General features: G+C 39.0%; 1 protein-coding gene across 1 annotated transcript; it reads left to right on the forward strand.

Moving 5' to 3' along the window:
• The first annotated feature begins 10705 nt into the window (after positions 1-10705).
• On the forward strand, positions 10706-11261 carry LOC103695802. The gene has a single exon (XM_008777218.4). The coding sequence runs from the start codon at positions 10754-10756 to the stop codon at positions 10958-10960; it is 207 nt and encodes a 68-aa protein (XP_008775440.1). The 5' UTR covers positions 10706-10753; the 3' UTR covers positions 10961-11261.
• Positions 11262-17015: the final 5754 nt, after the last annotated feature.

Raw genomic sequence — 17015 nt, forward strand, 5'->3', positions numbered from 1 at the left:
AGACCAGTGCATGTTTGAATGGGCGACAAATCGCCCATCTCGAAAATGGACATGCCACCTGCATGTCTGATGTGTCAAATATGGCAGGTTGATAGTTGAGCAATAGCTATCCATTTTCAAGATGAGTGATGTATCACCCATCCAAATATGTACCATTCTTTAGGATACAAAATATGCATCATAGAGGAACCCAACTTCTACCCATCGGACATGGGTCCATTTATCTGTAAGCCAAGCTGCCATCCACTGATATAGAAGGCGCCAACTAAGATAATGTTGTGCTAGAGGTTCCATCCCACATGACATTTCTTGATGTTAAGAACTCTCATGGAGGTTGCATCCGACTGCGGCAAATATCAATCTGCTGTCCTGCTTTTGCTTTTATTCACATCTGTCGGAAGCACTATACATATTGTTTTAAGGAATAAGTTGTGAGGACCCATGCGGGCGTATGTTTAAACCCACATCGGTTATTCACTGGGTAAATTTTAGGTACTCATACATGATCAAGAAACTCAAATAATACCTTCCGGGTAGCTATTTTGGGTGAAGTCTTGAGTTGTTACAAATGATATCAGAGCGGACCCGGACCATAACCTATGTGGACTAGGGGACACTGCAGCACGAATCCATGGGGCTGACCACGGGCCAATCATGGTATTTGTGATTAGATTTGAATGGATTTGAACCCTTAGTCTGACAAGGACGTCAGGACATATATGGGAGGAGTATGTGAGGATCCATGCGGGCGTGTGTTTAGTCCCACATTAGTTATTTACTGGGTAGATCTTGGGTACTTATACGGGATCAAGGAACTTAAATAATAACTTCCGGTTAGCTATTTTGGATGAAGTCCTGGGTTTTTTACATAAGCACTATGCATATTGTTAATTTTGTGAAACTGAAATGGGTTCACATAGACCGATTAATAAAATGGAGATCTCTACAATGCCAACATTCTATTAAGAACTTTTCAATGGATTCACCTATAGATAGGTGTGGCAATTGGATCGGGTCGGACAAGATGCGGATTAGGTCGGATATATGGTAGATCAAAAATCTGCCAACTCAAATCCGACCTATTTATTAAATAGGTCGAAAATACAGATCTCAACCTGGCTATTTTATTAAACGGATAACTTTCTCAATCTACAACAAATTGAAACAAGTTAAACAGGTGAAGCAAAAATATTGCCCCCCCCCCCCCCCCCCCCCCCCCCCCCGACTTCTAAAAAGCCTTCATTTCTGTAAGACCGTTTTCCAATTCTTTTGCGCCAAAATCTTGCTCAAAATTCATTCAAACAGCCAAATGCAATCACAAAGGGACCATAATTTAATTCAGTTCGGATGTAGAAAGACACATAAGAAAGACACCTGTTTGCATCATGATACTCTTAAACTAGTGACATAGAGAAATCTTTTCTCAGTGGTTTAATGTCGCATAACAATAAGGTTCTAATACAAGAATATGATCTTAAGGTCAAATCTCGAGAAATGAGCAATGGGCACCATTTCCGTGAGAACCTACCTCTTCAATGGCCTTAAAAAAAATAAAATAAAATAAAATAAAAAAATTGATGGTAAGGTTTTAGGTGGAAGATATGAAATGGCAATGCCAAAAAGGTAACAACAATCAGTGGACATGAAGAAACACTGAGCTGTCAGCATGCATGACAATGTGCTTCCATGAGTTAAATTGCTCCATGTAGCTTCCAATTCAGTGAATCCAGGGCATGAAGTTAACCTATCCTGGAGTTATCCCTGCCAAATATGAGAGTCGTGGTCCAGTTCATTGCCACATAGAACCTGTTCCTCCAGCTTACAACATGAGCCAGATATGCGGAGAGCCATATGAGCCAGCCAGTAAAACCAGCCATTGAGAGGCCCTTCGCATGCTGTGAAGTGGAAGGAAAAGAAGGTTTAGAAAGCAATAATTCCATCTTCTAGGGGCTGCATATATGGATGCATGATAGAGAACTAGCTTCTGAAAAAGCTAATAAGAAGGACCTTCTCTTGAGTTTTGAAGCCTGCACAATGTCTCTATTTTTTGAAACAACTAATTAAAACAATATCTCACCAAGCAATGTGGATACTTTGTTCATGATAAAATCGGCATACTAATTTTTTGCTCCATCTGTTCTAGTCATTAGTACATTTTTAAGCAAAGTTGTGCGCATAAAACTACCAAAATTAACATGTATGGCAGCAAATATTCTTTTTCGAAAAAATGCTATAATGTAAATATGCTTGTAGTTTTATTAAATTTGGAGTTGTTGATATAGGAATGAGTTTGAGTCGTAGTGTTGGGTATGTAAACACACTACATAGAGCTATTATTGAGTTGGTGTCATCTCAGACAAACCACACCAAGTCTTGTCTTGGCAGGATTCTGATCTTAACCTAAACCTTCACTTCATAGCTACTTGGTTTAAGGGGAATGACATAATAATTCATCAGTAGTTTCAGGAGCAGATGCATAGGTTTCAGATGGTTGGCTTGTTCTGATTTTTTATCAATGCAGTAGAACATATATTATTTTAATTCCATTTTCACCAGCATCGTTCACTTGCACATTTTGACATAGGATGCCTACAAATGTTTGGTGAATCCAACAAAATTGACAAAAGAATGGATGTGCTTGTACACCATTTGTACATGTAAGGAAATTCTATTTTCAAAAACAAAATGATTACCTTGTTCTGCCTTGGATCGACCAATGCCTTGTAGAGCCCACAGATGCCATGCTTCCTAGGGTGCCTGCAGACAAAAGGATCTCCCAGAGAAATTCTTTTGGCACAATGAGCTTTACCCCCATTCTGCTGCTCAATGCCGTTGAATACTGCTTGTAAGCCTAAGCAACAAAAGTCTAACTGCATATTGCATCCTATGGACATGTAATTCTAACATCAAAACCAAAGGAAGCTGAACTGAGCCAAAGCAGGAAGTGCTCGACGAAATCCCGGCACCGTTGCCATTTTATCCGCATCACTTGATTCAAAATGCCATCGCTTTTTTGTGTCATTTCATGCTTCTCTCCATGGTTTTGAGCGTGGTTGTCGCCCTCTCGTTTTTCTTGATAGGATTCCGTTAAAGGCAAACAGTCAGTTTAAGTTATTAGCTGCTGCTGCAGTTGATGGAGATGATGCTATCTTTCCAGTTGCGTTTGCTGTAGTAGAGGATGAGAATTATGCTGGCTGGGTTTGGTTCTTAGGGCAGTTGAAATATGCCGTCGCAACCTCTCATACCATTACCTTTGTGTCTAATTGGCAAAAGGGCTTGGAGGTAGCTGTGCCTCGGGTGTTTTGAGGATAGTCACCACAGCTATTGTCTGCATCACCTCATTGAGGATTTTAAAGGAGAGTTGATTTTATTTGTGCTGCTCAAGCTTGGACAGTTGAAGATTTTCATGCATCCATTGAAAGCATAAGGAATGTGTCAAGTGAAGCTGCAGAGTGGGTGATGGCTAGCAAGCCCGAAACTTGGTCAGACGCCCTTTTTGGGGTTCAAGATATCATCATTTCTCATCAAACATTGTTGAATTGTTTAACAACTGGATACCAAGAAAAAGGGAGTCATCGATAGTACAGTTGGTTGATGCAATACGTGGAAAACTAATGGAGGTGATGGAAACAAGGCGCGAGTCTTCTAACGCTTGGGTGAGCACTTTAACACCATCTATGGAGTGCAAAAAGAAGTATCAAAGGTCCGTAAGCTTGATGTTTTATGTTCTTCTGATACCGTGTTTGAGGTACGCGGCAATAAAATGTATGTTGTTCACAGTTCACATTGGAAGTTGTGCCAGATTTCTGGTCTACCATTCATGCATGCATGCTATTGCAGTCTTCAATCATGTCGGTAGATCTGTTTATGACTATTGTTCAAGATATTTCAGGACTGAATGTTATCACTCGAACATATTCGGCATCAATTCATCCAATAACTGATGTAGAGAGCATTGATTTCAATTCTGGCACGAATTAATTCATATCCTCGTCCCGTTCATTGTCCACTAGGGCGACCGAAGAGAGCGTTTTTATCGATCCCAATAAAACAAATACAGTGCGACGACTCTACAGCAGGTGCAAACTAGCAGGCAACCTGTGAAGCTGTTCTGTAGATTGATGTTTTGTGCATATCAGGTATTGTTTATCTTGGATGAATCTTTCAAATTGTCCAAAATGGATTGCCATGTACCTTTTTTTTTTTTGGTGGCTATAAATATGTCATCTTTTTCATCAGAGGACTTTTGGTAGATTCATCTTTGATGTTGTATATTTCTTTTATTAGTGCTGTGAAGCGCATGTTTTGCTTGCATGAAAACTGTTAAAGGTATAAACTACTTTCTCCTGTTGCACCTTCCGATATAACTTTTATGAGATGACTGTGGACTGTTTACTTAATGCAATTATTCTGATTTTTGCACCGGCCAGGCATTTACTGGTATTCTCACTCATTTGTATTGAAAAAATTATGTTGAATTGGTTGATGTCAACAAGCAAACCTAAACCATGAGGGACTAGTGGTTACCAAGGCTGGTTTCATGGCATGCTCCATGGTGTGCAGAACAGTCCCCAATTACAAGGGTGGGGAATGGAAAGAGCATAGCCCCTTTTTTATGTCCATGATCTAAAATGAGCAGCATTGTTAGATGATTATCTTTAGAAATCAGGAATGCGCCTCTTTTTTTTTTCTTTTTTTTTGATACATTGGTTGCTCACCCTACTCTAATGTAGGTACAGCCAACAGAGTCAAGAGCTACAAGATGGTATAACTGTAGAGGATGGGTCCCCTGATGCATTCGAAGGCTCTCCCCGGTGTGCTGCACTGCATAAGAGGTGACTCAGTCAACAGCCTTATTCGTCTCTCTATACACGTGTACCACCTGAAACTCTCTACAATCTCGCACCAACCGTCGAATATCGTCAATGAGAGGGTGTCCGGCCGTCCTCCTCCCCTCCTCTCGTATCCAACCGATTACTATGGCCGAATCTCCCTCGAGAATGATGCGCTCTATCCCCAATCTCCTTCTAGCATAGGATAGGTCTGCTCTGAGCTCCACCTCTAAGGCTGTCAAATTATAAGTGTACCGCCCACCTGCAGCTATAATACGTGAATGTGCCTTCTTTTAACCAGTTTTACATGGCAACTGAGTTCAGTTGAGTTACGGGTGTGAAGCTGAAAGCCTGAAGGTAATTAATTGTTTGTGGTCCACCAGTGAGTGCAGTTATGTGGATTTACAAGTAACTGCGAGGTCAGTACGTAATTTTTAATGGTGCCTTTCAGAAATACAATAGCCTGGCAGTTGTTGACTTCAGAACTCCGGATCTGCGTCCAACTTGGAGTGCCTTTGGAAGCTTACGGACGTGGTGTTTCAGAGATTTTTTTTGAAGATTCTTTTCATGGACCGGTTGGAAAGCAAGGAATACCACATTTAGTGTTGAAAAACGAATCTTCAAGGGGAGGGGGGGTGTGGTGGTACATCTGATCGATGGCTTCCTTCAACCACCTGGATGGCAGCCACCAGCGATGCTCTTGAATGAGACTCATGATTGAGCATTTTTCCTTGCTGACCAAATTGTAAGTAAGGGGATGATGGATAACTAATCTTGAAGAGATAATTTGCCAATGTGTGTACGTCTTGCATGAGGTTCTAAACTGAATATAGAGGATTGACTTCAAGAAACAAGCAGTATTGAAAAGAAAGAAAGAGAGAATAGAATTGTATTTCTGCCCATTTATTACAATGTATAGGAGCAGCTTTTATATAGACTATAAGGCTGATGAAGTTTGGTAAGGCCGACTAAGTTTGCAATAATCAATCAATCAATGGATTTTAATAAGCAACAAGGTCCTATGGCAAAAGGATAATGCTACTCAGAATGTAGGTCCATCATGGTTTATGGCCAGGCTAAGAGTCCAAGCCTTGGTTAGGATTCTCTTTTCTTGATAATTTTGTAAGGTCCAGGGATGTAGAACAGAAGAAGAGAATGAGAAAGAAAAGAAGGAAAGAAAAAAAACAAAGACAGAGAATGGGAGCAACCTAATATTTTTAAATTTTAATAGCACAAGTTTGTATTCTCAACCATATAGTAATAAATTTATATAGATGCAAAACTCAATAAGAGTTAGTATCGAAATAAAATACTTGAGTTCTCATAAAATAAAAATAATTTTTTAAATTCGTAAATAAAATAAAATTTTATTACTTTTTATATTTATGTCTTATAGAAGTATATATTAATTTTTTATTGAATGGTGCTCGGTACCATAAGTTGACAAGTTGTTTTTTAGGGTCTCTCACGTACAGAATGAGCTATTGCCCATGTAGCTCTGCATGGTCGCATGGTTATTGTCACGACCCCCGCCCCGTTCCCAGCGGGCCGCCGCGACGGTCCTAGGGTGCGGGTAGGCATAAGGCCACCAGCCACCGCGTAGAACCCTACTATCTATCAATCATCAATAAATCTTGAAAATTTTGGCATGATACTTGCACAAAATGATCACTTTTCCTATAGTGACCTGTCAGGATTATCTCAATACATACAACAACACTACCTGTCAGAGCAGCAATCACATAATCTGTCACATAATAAACCTGGACAATATATAGCAATACATTATCACAGGCACACCATTGATCTGCACACACACATATATATATACCTGCTTCCCAATCCATCCATGGTCAACCCATATCCACAACAGGATCTATGACTGTAACTATGCACTATATACAATAGTAGGTTTATAATACACCAAAAGGTATAAACCACTATCTACATTATACTATGGAGCGGCACAGCTAGCAGGCAATCTCTAACCCTGCTCCTCTCTATACAACATATGTCCTGAAATCCAAAAAAACACCAAACTGGGGAGTGAGTATATAAATACTCAGTGAGTGGAGTAGAGAGTACTATGCACATGAGACAAGATATAATCATGGCTCGAGGTGAAATCTCAAGAGCATATGAGCAGTCGTCAAGAACAGGATACACATAACTCAACATAAGAAATAAGGAGTAAATCATCACAATCCCAATCAACTCATCTGGAGCATATATAGAATAATCAAATAAGTATGTATGATAACATGAATATGCTCAATAGGTCATAGTACTGAATCATATAAATCAGGTGTCAATAGGCTGAATCATTAACAAGACAGCTATCGCGAGGTGGGTTTTACGCCCCAGGCGAACCAGCAACAACTTCCTACTGTCACATGCATATGCAGGATAAGACACCATACCGATAATATAAATGCTAGACAGCTATCGGGAGATGGTTTTACGCCCCAGGCGAACCAGCAACAACTTCCCACTATCACATGCATATGCAGAATAAGACACCATACTGATAATATAATGCTAGACAGCTACGGGAGGTGGGTTTTACGCCCCAGGCGAACCAGCAACAACTTCCTACTATCACATGCACATGCAGGATAAGACACCACACTGATCATGTAAATGCTGGCCAGTATCGAGAACAAAAATTTATAGAGAAACTGTCACATGCATATGCAGGATAAGACACCATACCGATAATATAAATGCTAGACAGCTATCGGGAGATGGGTTTTACGCCCCAGGCGAACCAGCAATAACTTCCCACTATCACATGCATATGCAAAATAAGACACCATACTGATAATATAATGCTAGACAGCTATCGGAAGGTGGGTTTTACGCCCCAGGCGAACCAGTAACAACTTCCTACTATCACATGCACATGCAGGACAAGACACCACATTGATCATGTAAATGCTGGCCAGTATCGAGAACAAAAATCTATAGAGAACCGTGAGGCTCATCTCACATCTGAATACTAAATGGCATCTCGCGAAAATTCTACATCCGCGGAAAGCCATACTGCACCTCGCGGGGTCTTACTATGCCTGGCGGCAAGCAGAATATAAGTCATAGGACTAGCCAATCCTACTCCTAGGGCCGTGTCCCCCCTAGGAAGGGACTGGGCTCCGCCCACCCAGAAGGCTACTATGTACACATAGGCCGATGTTCAACCCCATTGACTATAGGTGTCCTGTAGATACTGCCAAGCCATTCATAAATGCCATAATACACCCTCCCAATACTCTACTAAAAAGGAGTATGATCAAGACTACTACTCACTCGATCATGACCCAATCATAAACTAACATCAGAGTTGGGAGTGAGGAATCACGGGAGTACAATGCAACTCAATATATCATGAGAAGGGCTCTACAAATCAATTTACAAAAAAAATCATTTCACAATTTGGAACCAATTTGACTACTCATAAAAGAGTATAATCAAGGCTACCACTCACAAGTCTTTGAAATAGAGGAAATGAAATCAATTTATAAAAGAAATCATTTCACAATTTGGAACCAATTTGATTACTCATCAATCCTTCGTAATTCCTCTCAATGTTCCCTCAAATGCATGTACAGAATAATCAAGCATGGAGAACAAAACATAGAGGAATCTACCACAACAATTAATCAATAAGCTCAGGTGGAATCAAGTCACACTTGGCAACATTCATGAAAATTAATAAGGAATGTGCTCATGGTGCAAAGTACAAACTTTCACTCACCTGCCAATCTGGCACAGCCCTGATACGCCTCTAGAACTTTATGGTAGACAGTAGGGGACTTCCTCCTCTTGTTCCCTAGCTTCTTGCCTAACTGATATATGCATTTACAATATATTTAGTCTTGTATCAAGGGCATTAATCTACGTGCCAATCATAAATATAGGAAACTTTAATTGATTCAACTCCCCCTTTTTCTAAATTCTTTCCTTTTTCCCTTTATTCATATTAATTAATCCTCAATTTACATGAATCATGATGCAAGAGTATCCCACACACACCTTGGGCCAATACTTTAGGATCAAGGTATGCGAAAGGATCGAATCCCTTCTAATCCAAAATTTTACTAAATCTTGGGTTGACCCCAACTTTGAGAGTCGACCCCCCCGCTTGGATCGATCCCAGCTTACCCTGAGTCGACCCCAAGCATCGAGCCGAAAATCCCCATTCTCTGGGATTTTTTGAGAGAGTCGACCCTACCAGACTTGGGTCGACCCCACTCAGCCCTGAGTCGACTTCGGCTTACTTTGAGTCGACCCAACACCACTTTTTTCATCTTTTTTTATCTCGGATGAACAGTAACCCGGACCGATAGTGGGTCACTTCATCCCGATTTTGATCCACTTTCCGAACTCCAATTTTTATGAAATTTATACCCAATGTTCTACACTCATAGGGGTTTCCAAAATGGTAACATGCATCCCCATCGGAGGCCGATTGACCCCCGAAATAATTCACCGAAGTTGGGACTTCGACACAGTTTTTCTGTAGTGCCGGAAAAATTTGTCGAAATCCGATTCTTCCTCTTTTAACACCCTCTACAACTGTCATCTACCCTTTCTATAACATAAATTCTTTAAAATACTAGGTAGGGACGGGTATTTACTTTTTTCTTCTTGTGAAACTTGGGTCCTTGCGTAGAGAGGAAGGAGACCTACGTTCTTCCCTTCAGCTGGAAGTGCAACCGGGATCCCTTTCCTCCTCGAATCCCCTTCCTCTTCTTCTTTCTTCTTCTTCTTCTTCTCTTTTTCTTTCTTTCTTTCCTCTCTGTTTCACGCCTGAGACTCCCCCCTCTCTGTCTCTCGGTTTCATTCCAAAAGCCACAGCAAACCCTCTTTAAATCACATCAAAGTACTATTCATCTTTTGTTTAATATTATTAAATTTTCATTTTGCTCTTGCCACTTCGATATATCTGCAACTATGCCATTATCTTTTGATTCCTTCCCATTTTGCTCCTAACACTTCAACGCATCTACTATTATGTCATTAACTTTTAATTCCTTCCAATTTTACTTTTATATCAATTTTGAAGGACTATTCTATTTTTTTATATATATAAAAAAAAATTACGGTTATTACAGTTATGATCATCATCAAAATATAACCGGTAACGAACGAAATCAAGGAATTTCAGTTGTCAAACGGAAGCTTCTAAACGTGATGCACGAAACGGGGTAACGGGGGAAATCGTGCTGAAATTCAACACATCGTTTTCTTTGTGAGCTAGTGGAGCAGTTTGGTCCGGCACGTCTTTTTAGTTTGGGTCGTTCTCCACGCCAACAACGGGGTTTTAATTTTTTTTTGTGTTTTTTTCAATAAGTTAACCATACAACATGTATACAAATATATCCAATAATATTAAAAAATTACAAACTTACAAAATGCCTGAATCTTTTTTTTTTTTTCCTGATCATAGGTACCTTCTGTATGGTTAGCTATATAAGCAGCTGTCCGGCCCCGTTGTTACTTGGCCTAAAAAACTACACCACCTTTGGTCATCGTTCATATGTTCTGAAGCAAAAGCCAACAACGTTATTTGATACTCGTATTTTGTCAATCGAATAAATGAGCGGAGTTGATCATATTTTTTATTACCAAAACAAAACAAAAAAAGATCGGAACTGATCTGCTTGCTCTCGTAACCCATCACATCAACCAACTTGGGGGTGAGGTGTTCCACGCTCCAAACCCATCCTGATGTCGAATTAATTGGGCCGCCAGCTTCCAACAGGAAACCGCACCCGACCCGAAAGACTTCGGCCCGCCACGCGTCGCGCATCCGACGCCGCGATCCCCATCCCTCTCATGTTCCCGTCTATATATCGTGATGCGGGAGGGGGGGAGAGGGACTCGTCGGCTGATTTATCGTGAAGCGGGATCACGAGGGAGGGATGGTGTTCTTCTGCTTTCTGGTGGACCAGCGGCGGATGGTGAGGAGGAGCAAGCCGGCGGCGGGGATCTGCTCGAGGTGCGGGGGTTGCGCCAGCGTCGCCGACATGGTCACCGCCACCCGCTTCTGCTACGTCCCCGTCTACCGCCGGACCTGGCGGGCCATCATCTGTACCTTCTGCGGCGCCCTTCTCAAGTCCTACCGATAGAATATATATATATATATATATATAGAGAGAGAGAGAGAGAGAGTTAGATTATGTATATGCAAACGCTTGCTCGTTGCAGCACAGCGGCCGGCGTTGCTCGATGCCAATGCCATCAAGTAATTTGTTTTCTATTTTGTCGTTTTTTTTTGTTTTTTTGTTCCCGTTGAAGAGGGTGGAATTGCTAGGGAGTTGCTTTTATATATATATATACATACATATATAGATATTTGGTTGAGAACAAATGTCGAATAATATGTGTATATATTTATATATGGATCTTACCTTGTCGGATTTTCACTTCTGACTTCCTTGCCTTGTCATTTGTCAATATCTCTTGTCGAGTAATACTGTGGCTTTTATGCCTTGTCAGACATCTATCAACTTGCAACTACTCAGTTCTTGGCTTGAAATTAAAAAAAAAAGAAGAACAAAAAAAGAAGAAGATGATGATGATGAGGGAAAAGAAGCGTGGGAATGAAAGATCTTGTACATAATTTCGAATATCATATCGATGGGTTCTGTTTTGCCACTGGTACCTTATCTAGCTTATATCCGCTACGTGCCGTGGGAGGACGCCAATAACAAATATATTATAAAATTATGTGGTTCTGTTGTGTTTTCAGAAATTTTCACTAATCGCAGGTATCGCAAATCGTGGTTAGCCCACAAGAACAGCTGGAATGGAAGGGGGTTGCCCGGGTACATCACTAACAAATTAGACTAAAGTAATTTATCAAGGGATCTATCATGAATTGGTGGCCATCACAAGAGCTTTGCTATCTTTTCTCTTAGACATCGGAACCCTTAAACATAGTCTCTCATGTTCAGGCTCCAGCTTTTGTGCATGGTAGAGTCTTCAGGTTCTTGCTGGTAACAGGCCCCCTAGCTCCCTATTTAAGCATCTGCTCGACCATTATGATGAGGACTATTCCAGCACTGCCATTACTTGGTTGCGTATACTAATAGATCATTTATCTCCTAGCTAGCTTGTCCCCCGTCAATAATATTATTTTGCCTGCATGCAACGAATAATGAATTAACAAGTAATGCTATAAAATTTAAAGAAAGTAAAGATCGATGCCGAGAAATCTTTTATCTTTTGCTTCAATGCTGGATCACAATTGTTTGGTGCAATTAGGAAATGCAGGAGTCTAGAATGCTGATATTAACATGCATTTGATCCATGTATTTCCACTAGTAGGCGTCTCTCAAATTAAATAGATTATGAGAAGAGGGTTGGCCCTGCGATTTAAACCATTAAATGGGAATGAGTTATGAGTCCTCCAAACATGGGATGCAGGTCCGTAAAGCTGGCTCTATTCAATGCTGCGCAATCGATATGTCCGCTCACCAAACAACCGCACGGAGATGAAGCACTGCACTCCTACTTCCCCCCCTTCCCTCTCCACCATAAATATCCGCTGTGCCGAGTAACTCCCATGCATGGAGGGCCAGTTGCTGATTTATTATTATGGTCATGATTTATAAGCCGAAATATCTAGCGGAGTTACTCCCATGGAGGGCCACCACTACCAGGTAAAGAGAGCATGCCATGATGCCATGATGCCATGCTGCTAATTTATTGTTGTCATAATTTATAAGCCTTGAATGGAATGGACGTACAGGCGCGAGCCCACCGGCTCCGGGATAAGCCCATCGGAGAAGAGGATATTGTCATTCAACGGCGGGGTGTCACATCATCCCGCCATGCCATGCCATGAATGAGTGCTCTTTACTCCATCGTCATGGGGAAGCTTACCCTGATAAGTCCACCGGTCATGTTGCCGTAGAAACCAGAACGTCTGAAGAATCCCAAAATATATATAGAGATAGCAAGAGAGAGAGAGAGACTGAAATTAGATCAAATACCAATATATTCATATCTATATTTATTTTAAATTGATACATATATAATATAGATATCGAAAATATAAATGTAAATAGAGACGTAAGTTAAATAATTAAACTTTAACTTTATGATCAAAGAGTTAAAAATATTACTAACTAAATAGTAAATCAAAAATATGGCCGTATATTTTTCTTAAAAGTTAATGTGGTCTATATAAAATTAAATAGAGTTTCAGATAGAATTAGATATTTGAATGCAAAATTAGATACTTATCTATTCATATTCATTTTTTTTTACAGATATTAGTTTAATACTCAAATTTTTATTCAGGTAGGTTCGAATACAAAAATAAATTATATTATCAGATCTATTTTTATCTCTAATCCAATGCTTAAGCTAATGAGAAAGGTTTTAAAAAATAAAAAGCACTAGCTGAATAATAAATCAAAAGGAATAATCTTATGCTCCGCATATCAAGTTTTATTTTTAGTTTTTTTAAAACATGCGGAGTTTGTGTCCGGCATTAGATTTTGAACTCCAAAGGAAAATAACTTTTTGGTCGTCCATATCCATTCAGCTCAGAAAGATTTATCTAAACTAAAATAGTTTTTTTTCCTACAGTGCCATATTTCAACTTACGATTGCACGTCAGATTTGGACCACCAAGGAGCTGGTTTGGTAGATCCCTAGCCCTAGTCGGATGGGACTTAACACCAAGGAACCATTATATTGCGTCCCACAAGCCCCAGTGGGGTTGGCTGGGAATAATGGATGGAACAAACGGTTAATGAGGGAAGGTTTTGAAGTGATGGCTCTGGCCTTCGACATGAATGAAGCACCTTCGTCGTTCAGTTCGTCGCATTAATGCAAGTAAGTTGGCACTTGAATTTTTTTTATAAAAAAATATTGTATCTTTATTTGGTCAATTTTTCCTTCTTTTTTTTTTAAAGTTTCTTTGGTGACTAAAAGAAATGACCTTCGAGATAGGGTATGCGAGCTAAGCGAGGTGATCGACATCAACGGGGATCATCTTACAATCTTCGCATCGTTGAAATAGAATTTTCGAATTTGAAAGCTGTATTCAAGAATGCAGGTTTTATGGTTATAATTTTACGGCTTATCCCAAAAAATGTGCACACCCGCTTTGGATGAGTAAACTTGCATAGCATTTGATTAACCTATGGGAAGATGAGATTTTGAGTGAAGGCTACAGTAATTCTACTGAAAAGATGCCAAGAAAACAGGATCCAAATTTTGCCACAAATGCAGAAATACCGGGCGGCATGCTCGAGCCCGTTGCATTTCGGCCAGTATTGGACCTGAATTTTCAACCCGACAGAATGGTGGACGAGCTAGGGTTTGCGTCGACCCAACCCGAGCTTGCCGGGTCAGAGCCTGACAAGATAATGCAGTACCTTGGGTTGAGCCCGGCCCAAATCTGGCCCGGCCTAGCCGATAGGCAGGTCTAAATGCAGGTCATTGATTGATAGATAAGTAAGAAATAGTGATGGATGGGTGTGATTCCATGGAGCTAAGCACGAAGAATCTTTGGGTTTATGTAATTATTCAACACATGCAATGCCTAACGGGATACTTCGTAAGTGGTTGTTCCTATGTCAAGCGGCCAACTGGTAGAGTCGAAAGAGAGTCATGTGGTTCTTTTGGGACTTCACGTAATAAATTTGGCGTGGCAAAAATGAAAGGGATGAGGAGTTAAAGGTGACAACATGCTTGTAATGTGTTGCTGGTTCTTTTATTTTTTGTGTATTATTGGAGCCTCTTTCCTTGGTCCCTCATCCCACAGATGAATATTGCTTAAAGCAAATAGACTAAATATTTAGCTTGATCAGACCAACAGAAAGACAAAAAAAGAAAGGCAAGGGAAAACATCCTTTCCAATCTTACATGGACACAGCAAATAATTATCTTCCATGTATCGCCCAATGTCATCCACCATGCTTAAATTTGCTCGGTCTATAGCTTTCTATGTAATTCTGCAGTTGCAAACCAACATTCGATACATTTGATCGCCATCCCCAGCATCATCATCCACTTATTTATTGCATCTTGCATTAGAAATATAACATGTTCTTGCATGATTTGTTCATTGTTCTTTGTCAACTTCATCTTTTCATTTTAATAATCATATTTTGCCCTATAGATTATAATTTATCTATTAAAACCCATTTCCTTAATTTTAGTCATGTAAATATGTCTACTATTCTCATTTTACTTGTGCATGTCATAATATTGCTGCTTGAAACATTGGATGTTGATTTATTCATATCCAACTTTTCCAACCTTAACTTATGTTATGAGACAATTTTTACTAGAAAAATGAAAAGAGAACATGTAACAAATACAATCTCTCTACATCTCTTTGCATAGAGAGCAATTAAACCTCTCTAGGAAATACATATACTCCTATCCATCCTGACAATATTTGATTAGTTTAAAGAACATTATAGGTCCACACCTAGTCCTAGATGATAATTTCGTGGTTCACTGATCACTAAATCTAACATAAAATACCTAAATAGCTTCTACAATAAATATCATGTTGCGAAGGATGGTGGTCTAGAGAAATATATATCCAAGCAGTTGTCAATATAGATATCTGATATATGAAACCTAAGCAACTTCTATGCACCAGTCTACTTATCAAGTCGGCAAGGAAGGTGGTCCAGAGATGTATTTAACTAGTTCTTGATATATATATATATATATGTTTGTGTGTGTGTGTATGTATATATGTATATATATGTATACGTATGTATGTATATGTATGTATGTATGGTAACAATGGTCAAGTCAATCAATCCTATATGTTATTTGCCCAAATACCTAGCATGATATGGTAATTCATCATCAACCATGAATTTAATCAAATTAGCAGTTTATAAGGTGAGGCATTTTTTTCCTTCTCTCCTTTTCTCTGAACATTTTGCTCTGCTTATATTCGCTTGTTCCTTATATAGTAGCGATCATTTACTGTTGCATTTACCAACCCATTACCCAAAAGTGATATATGAGTTTAACTTATTCATTGTTACATGTACATACATATAAACATAGATATAAGCATAGATGTATTCTATATCTATTATATAGATAGAGGAGAGAGAAATCTCCATCCTATCAAAATTTTAGGAAAATCCTAGATCTAGAAAAGTCGAGCATGCCACATCATGAATTTAAAATTAATATGACTTTTTTTCCTCCTAATCTTACCGTAGAAAAATATATCTTTTTCTAAAACTCTATCGAAAAAAAAGTTTTTCAGTTTACGTCATTTCATTAGACGTTTCATTTATATGAAACTCTTTTTGATTAGAATTAAGCTTATTTGATAACAAAAATAAAAAAATATTTTTATATGAAGATATTATTGTTGAACATGCATTGCAAGTGCAAAATGCTAGTATTTGTATATAAATACTTGGCGTGACCCTAGAGCCACATAAAAGCATCTATATTTTAAAGTTCCATAACAACCCTACTCAGAGAGATTTAAATTAGGCTAAGCTTCTATTTTGAAAAAGAGAATCCAGCAGGAAGTCTAAAGGGGTAGCTCTCTTTTAAGTTAGAAATATTATGATTTCATAAACAATAAAAGTTCCATGCTCATCAAAAGTCAAACGTATAGCGATCGTTGATCATAGCAAAACATTCTTTTTGCTTTTTCGTTCGAAGAATGATCATAATAAATTAAGTTTATCTAGAATAAGAAATATATACCAAAAAAATATCCAATATTTTTTTTATTATTTATTCAATATCTATATCTTTAATAGTGATCAAATACGTTTGCGTGCATGCGCATTTAAACTCGCAAATATCAATTACAAGAGCTACCATATTTTTCTGTCAATTTTTGGATGTACTTAATGGATGTCGTTCATCCTTAAAATAATAGATTGCATGAATTATATGGTGATAAGAATTGCATGTAATAAATTCAAGTTTTCTTGTAATTCACTAGATAGACTGCACCTTCTCATTCTTTTTGTTTTTCTCGTTACATTGCTGTTGCCCTCATTTCTTGCTTAGATCGTTTGACATCCCCCAACTTTTCCTCAGCAAGATTTAAATCCTCCTCTAGCATCCTTTTGCATCACCACCATGGTTAGCCTGCCTTTGCTATTTGGTCTCTTTTCATAGTTCCAATTATTTTTCTCTTTCAGAAAACTCTATAGTTTGAACAAT

Source organism: Phoenix dactylifera, chromosome 4 (genome assembly GCF_009389715.1).
Source record: "Phoenix dactylifera cultivar Barhee BC4 chromosome 4, palm_55x_up_171113_PBpolish2nd_filt_p, whole genome shotgun sequence".
Taxonomy (NCBI): domain Eukaryota; kingdom Viridiplantae; phylum Streptophyta; class Magnoliopsida; order Arecales; family Arecaceae; genus Phoenix; species Phoenix dactylifera.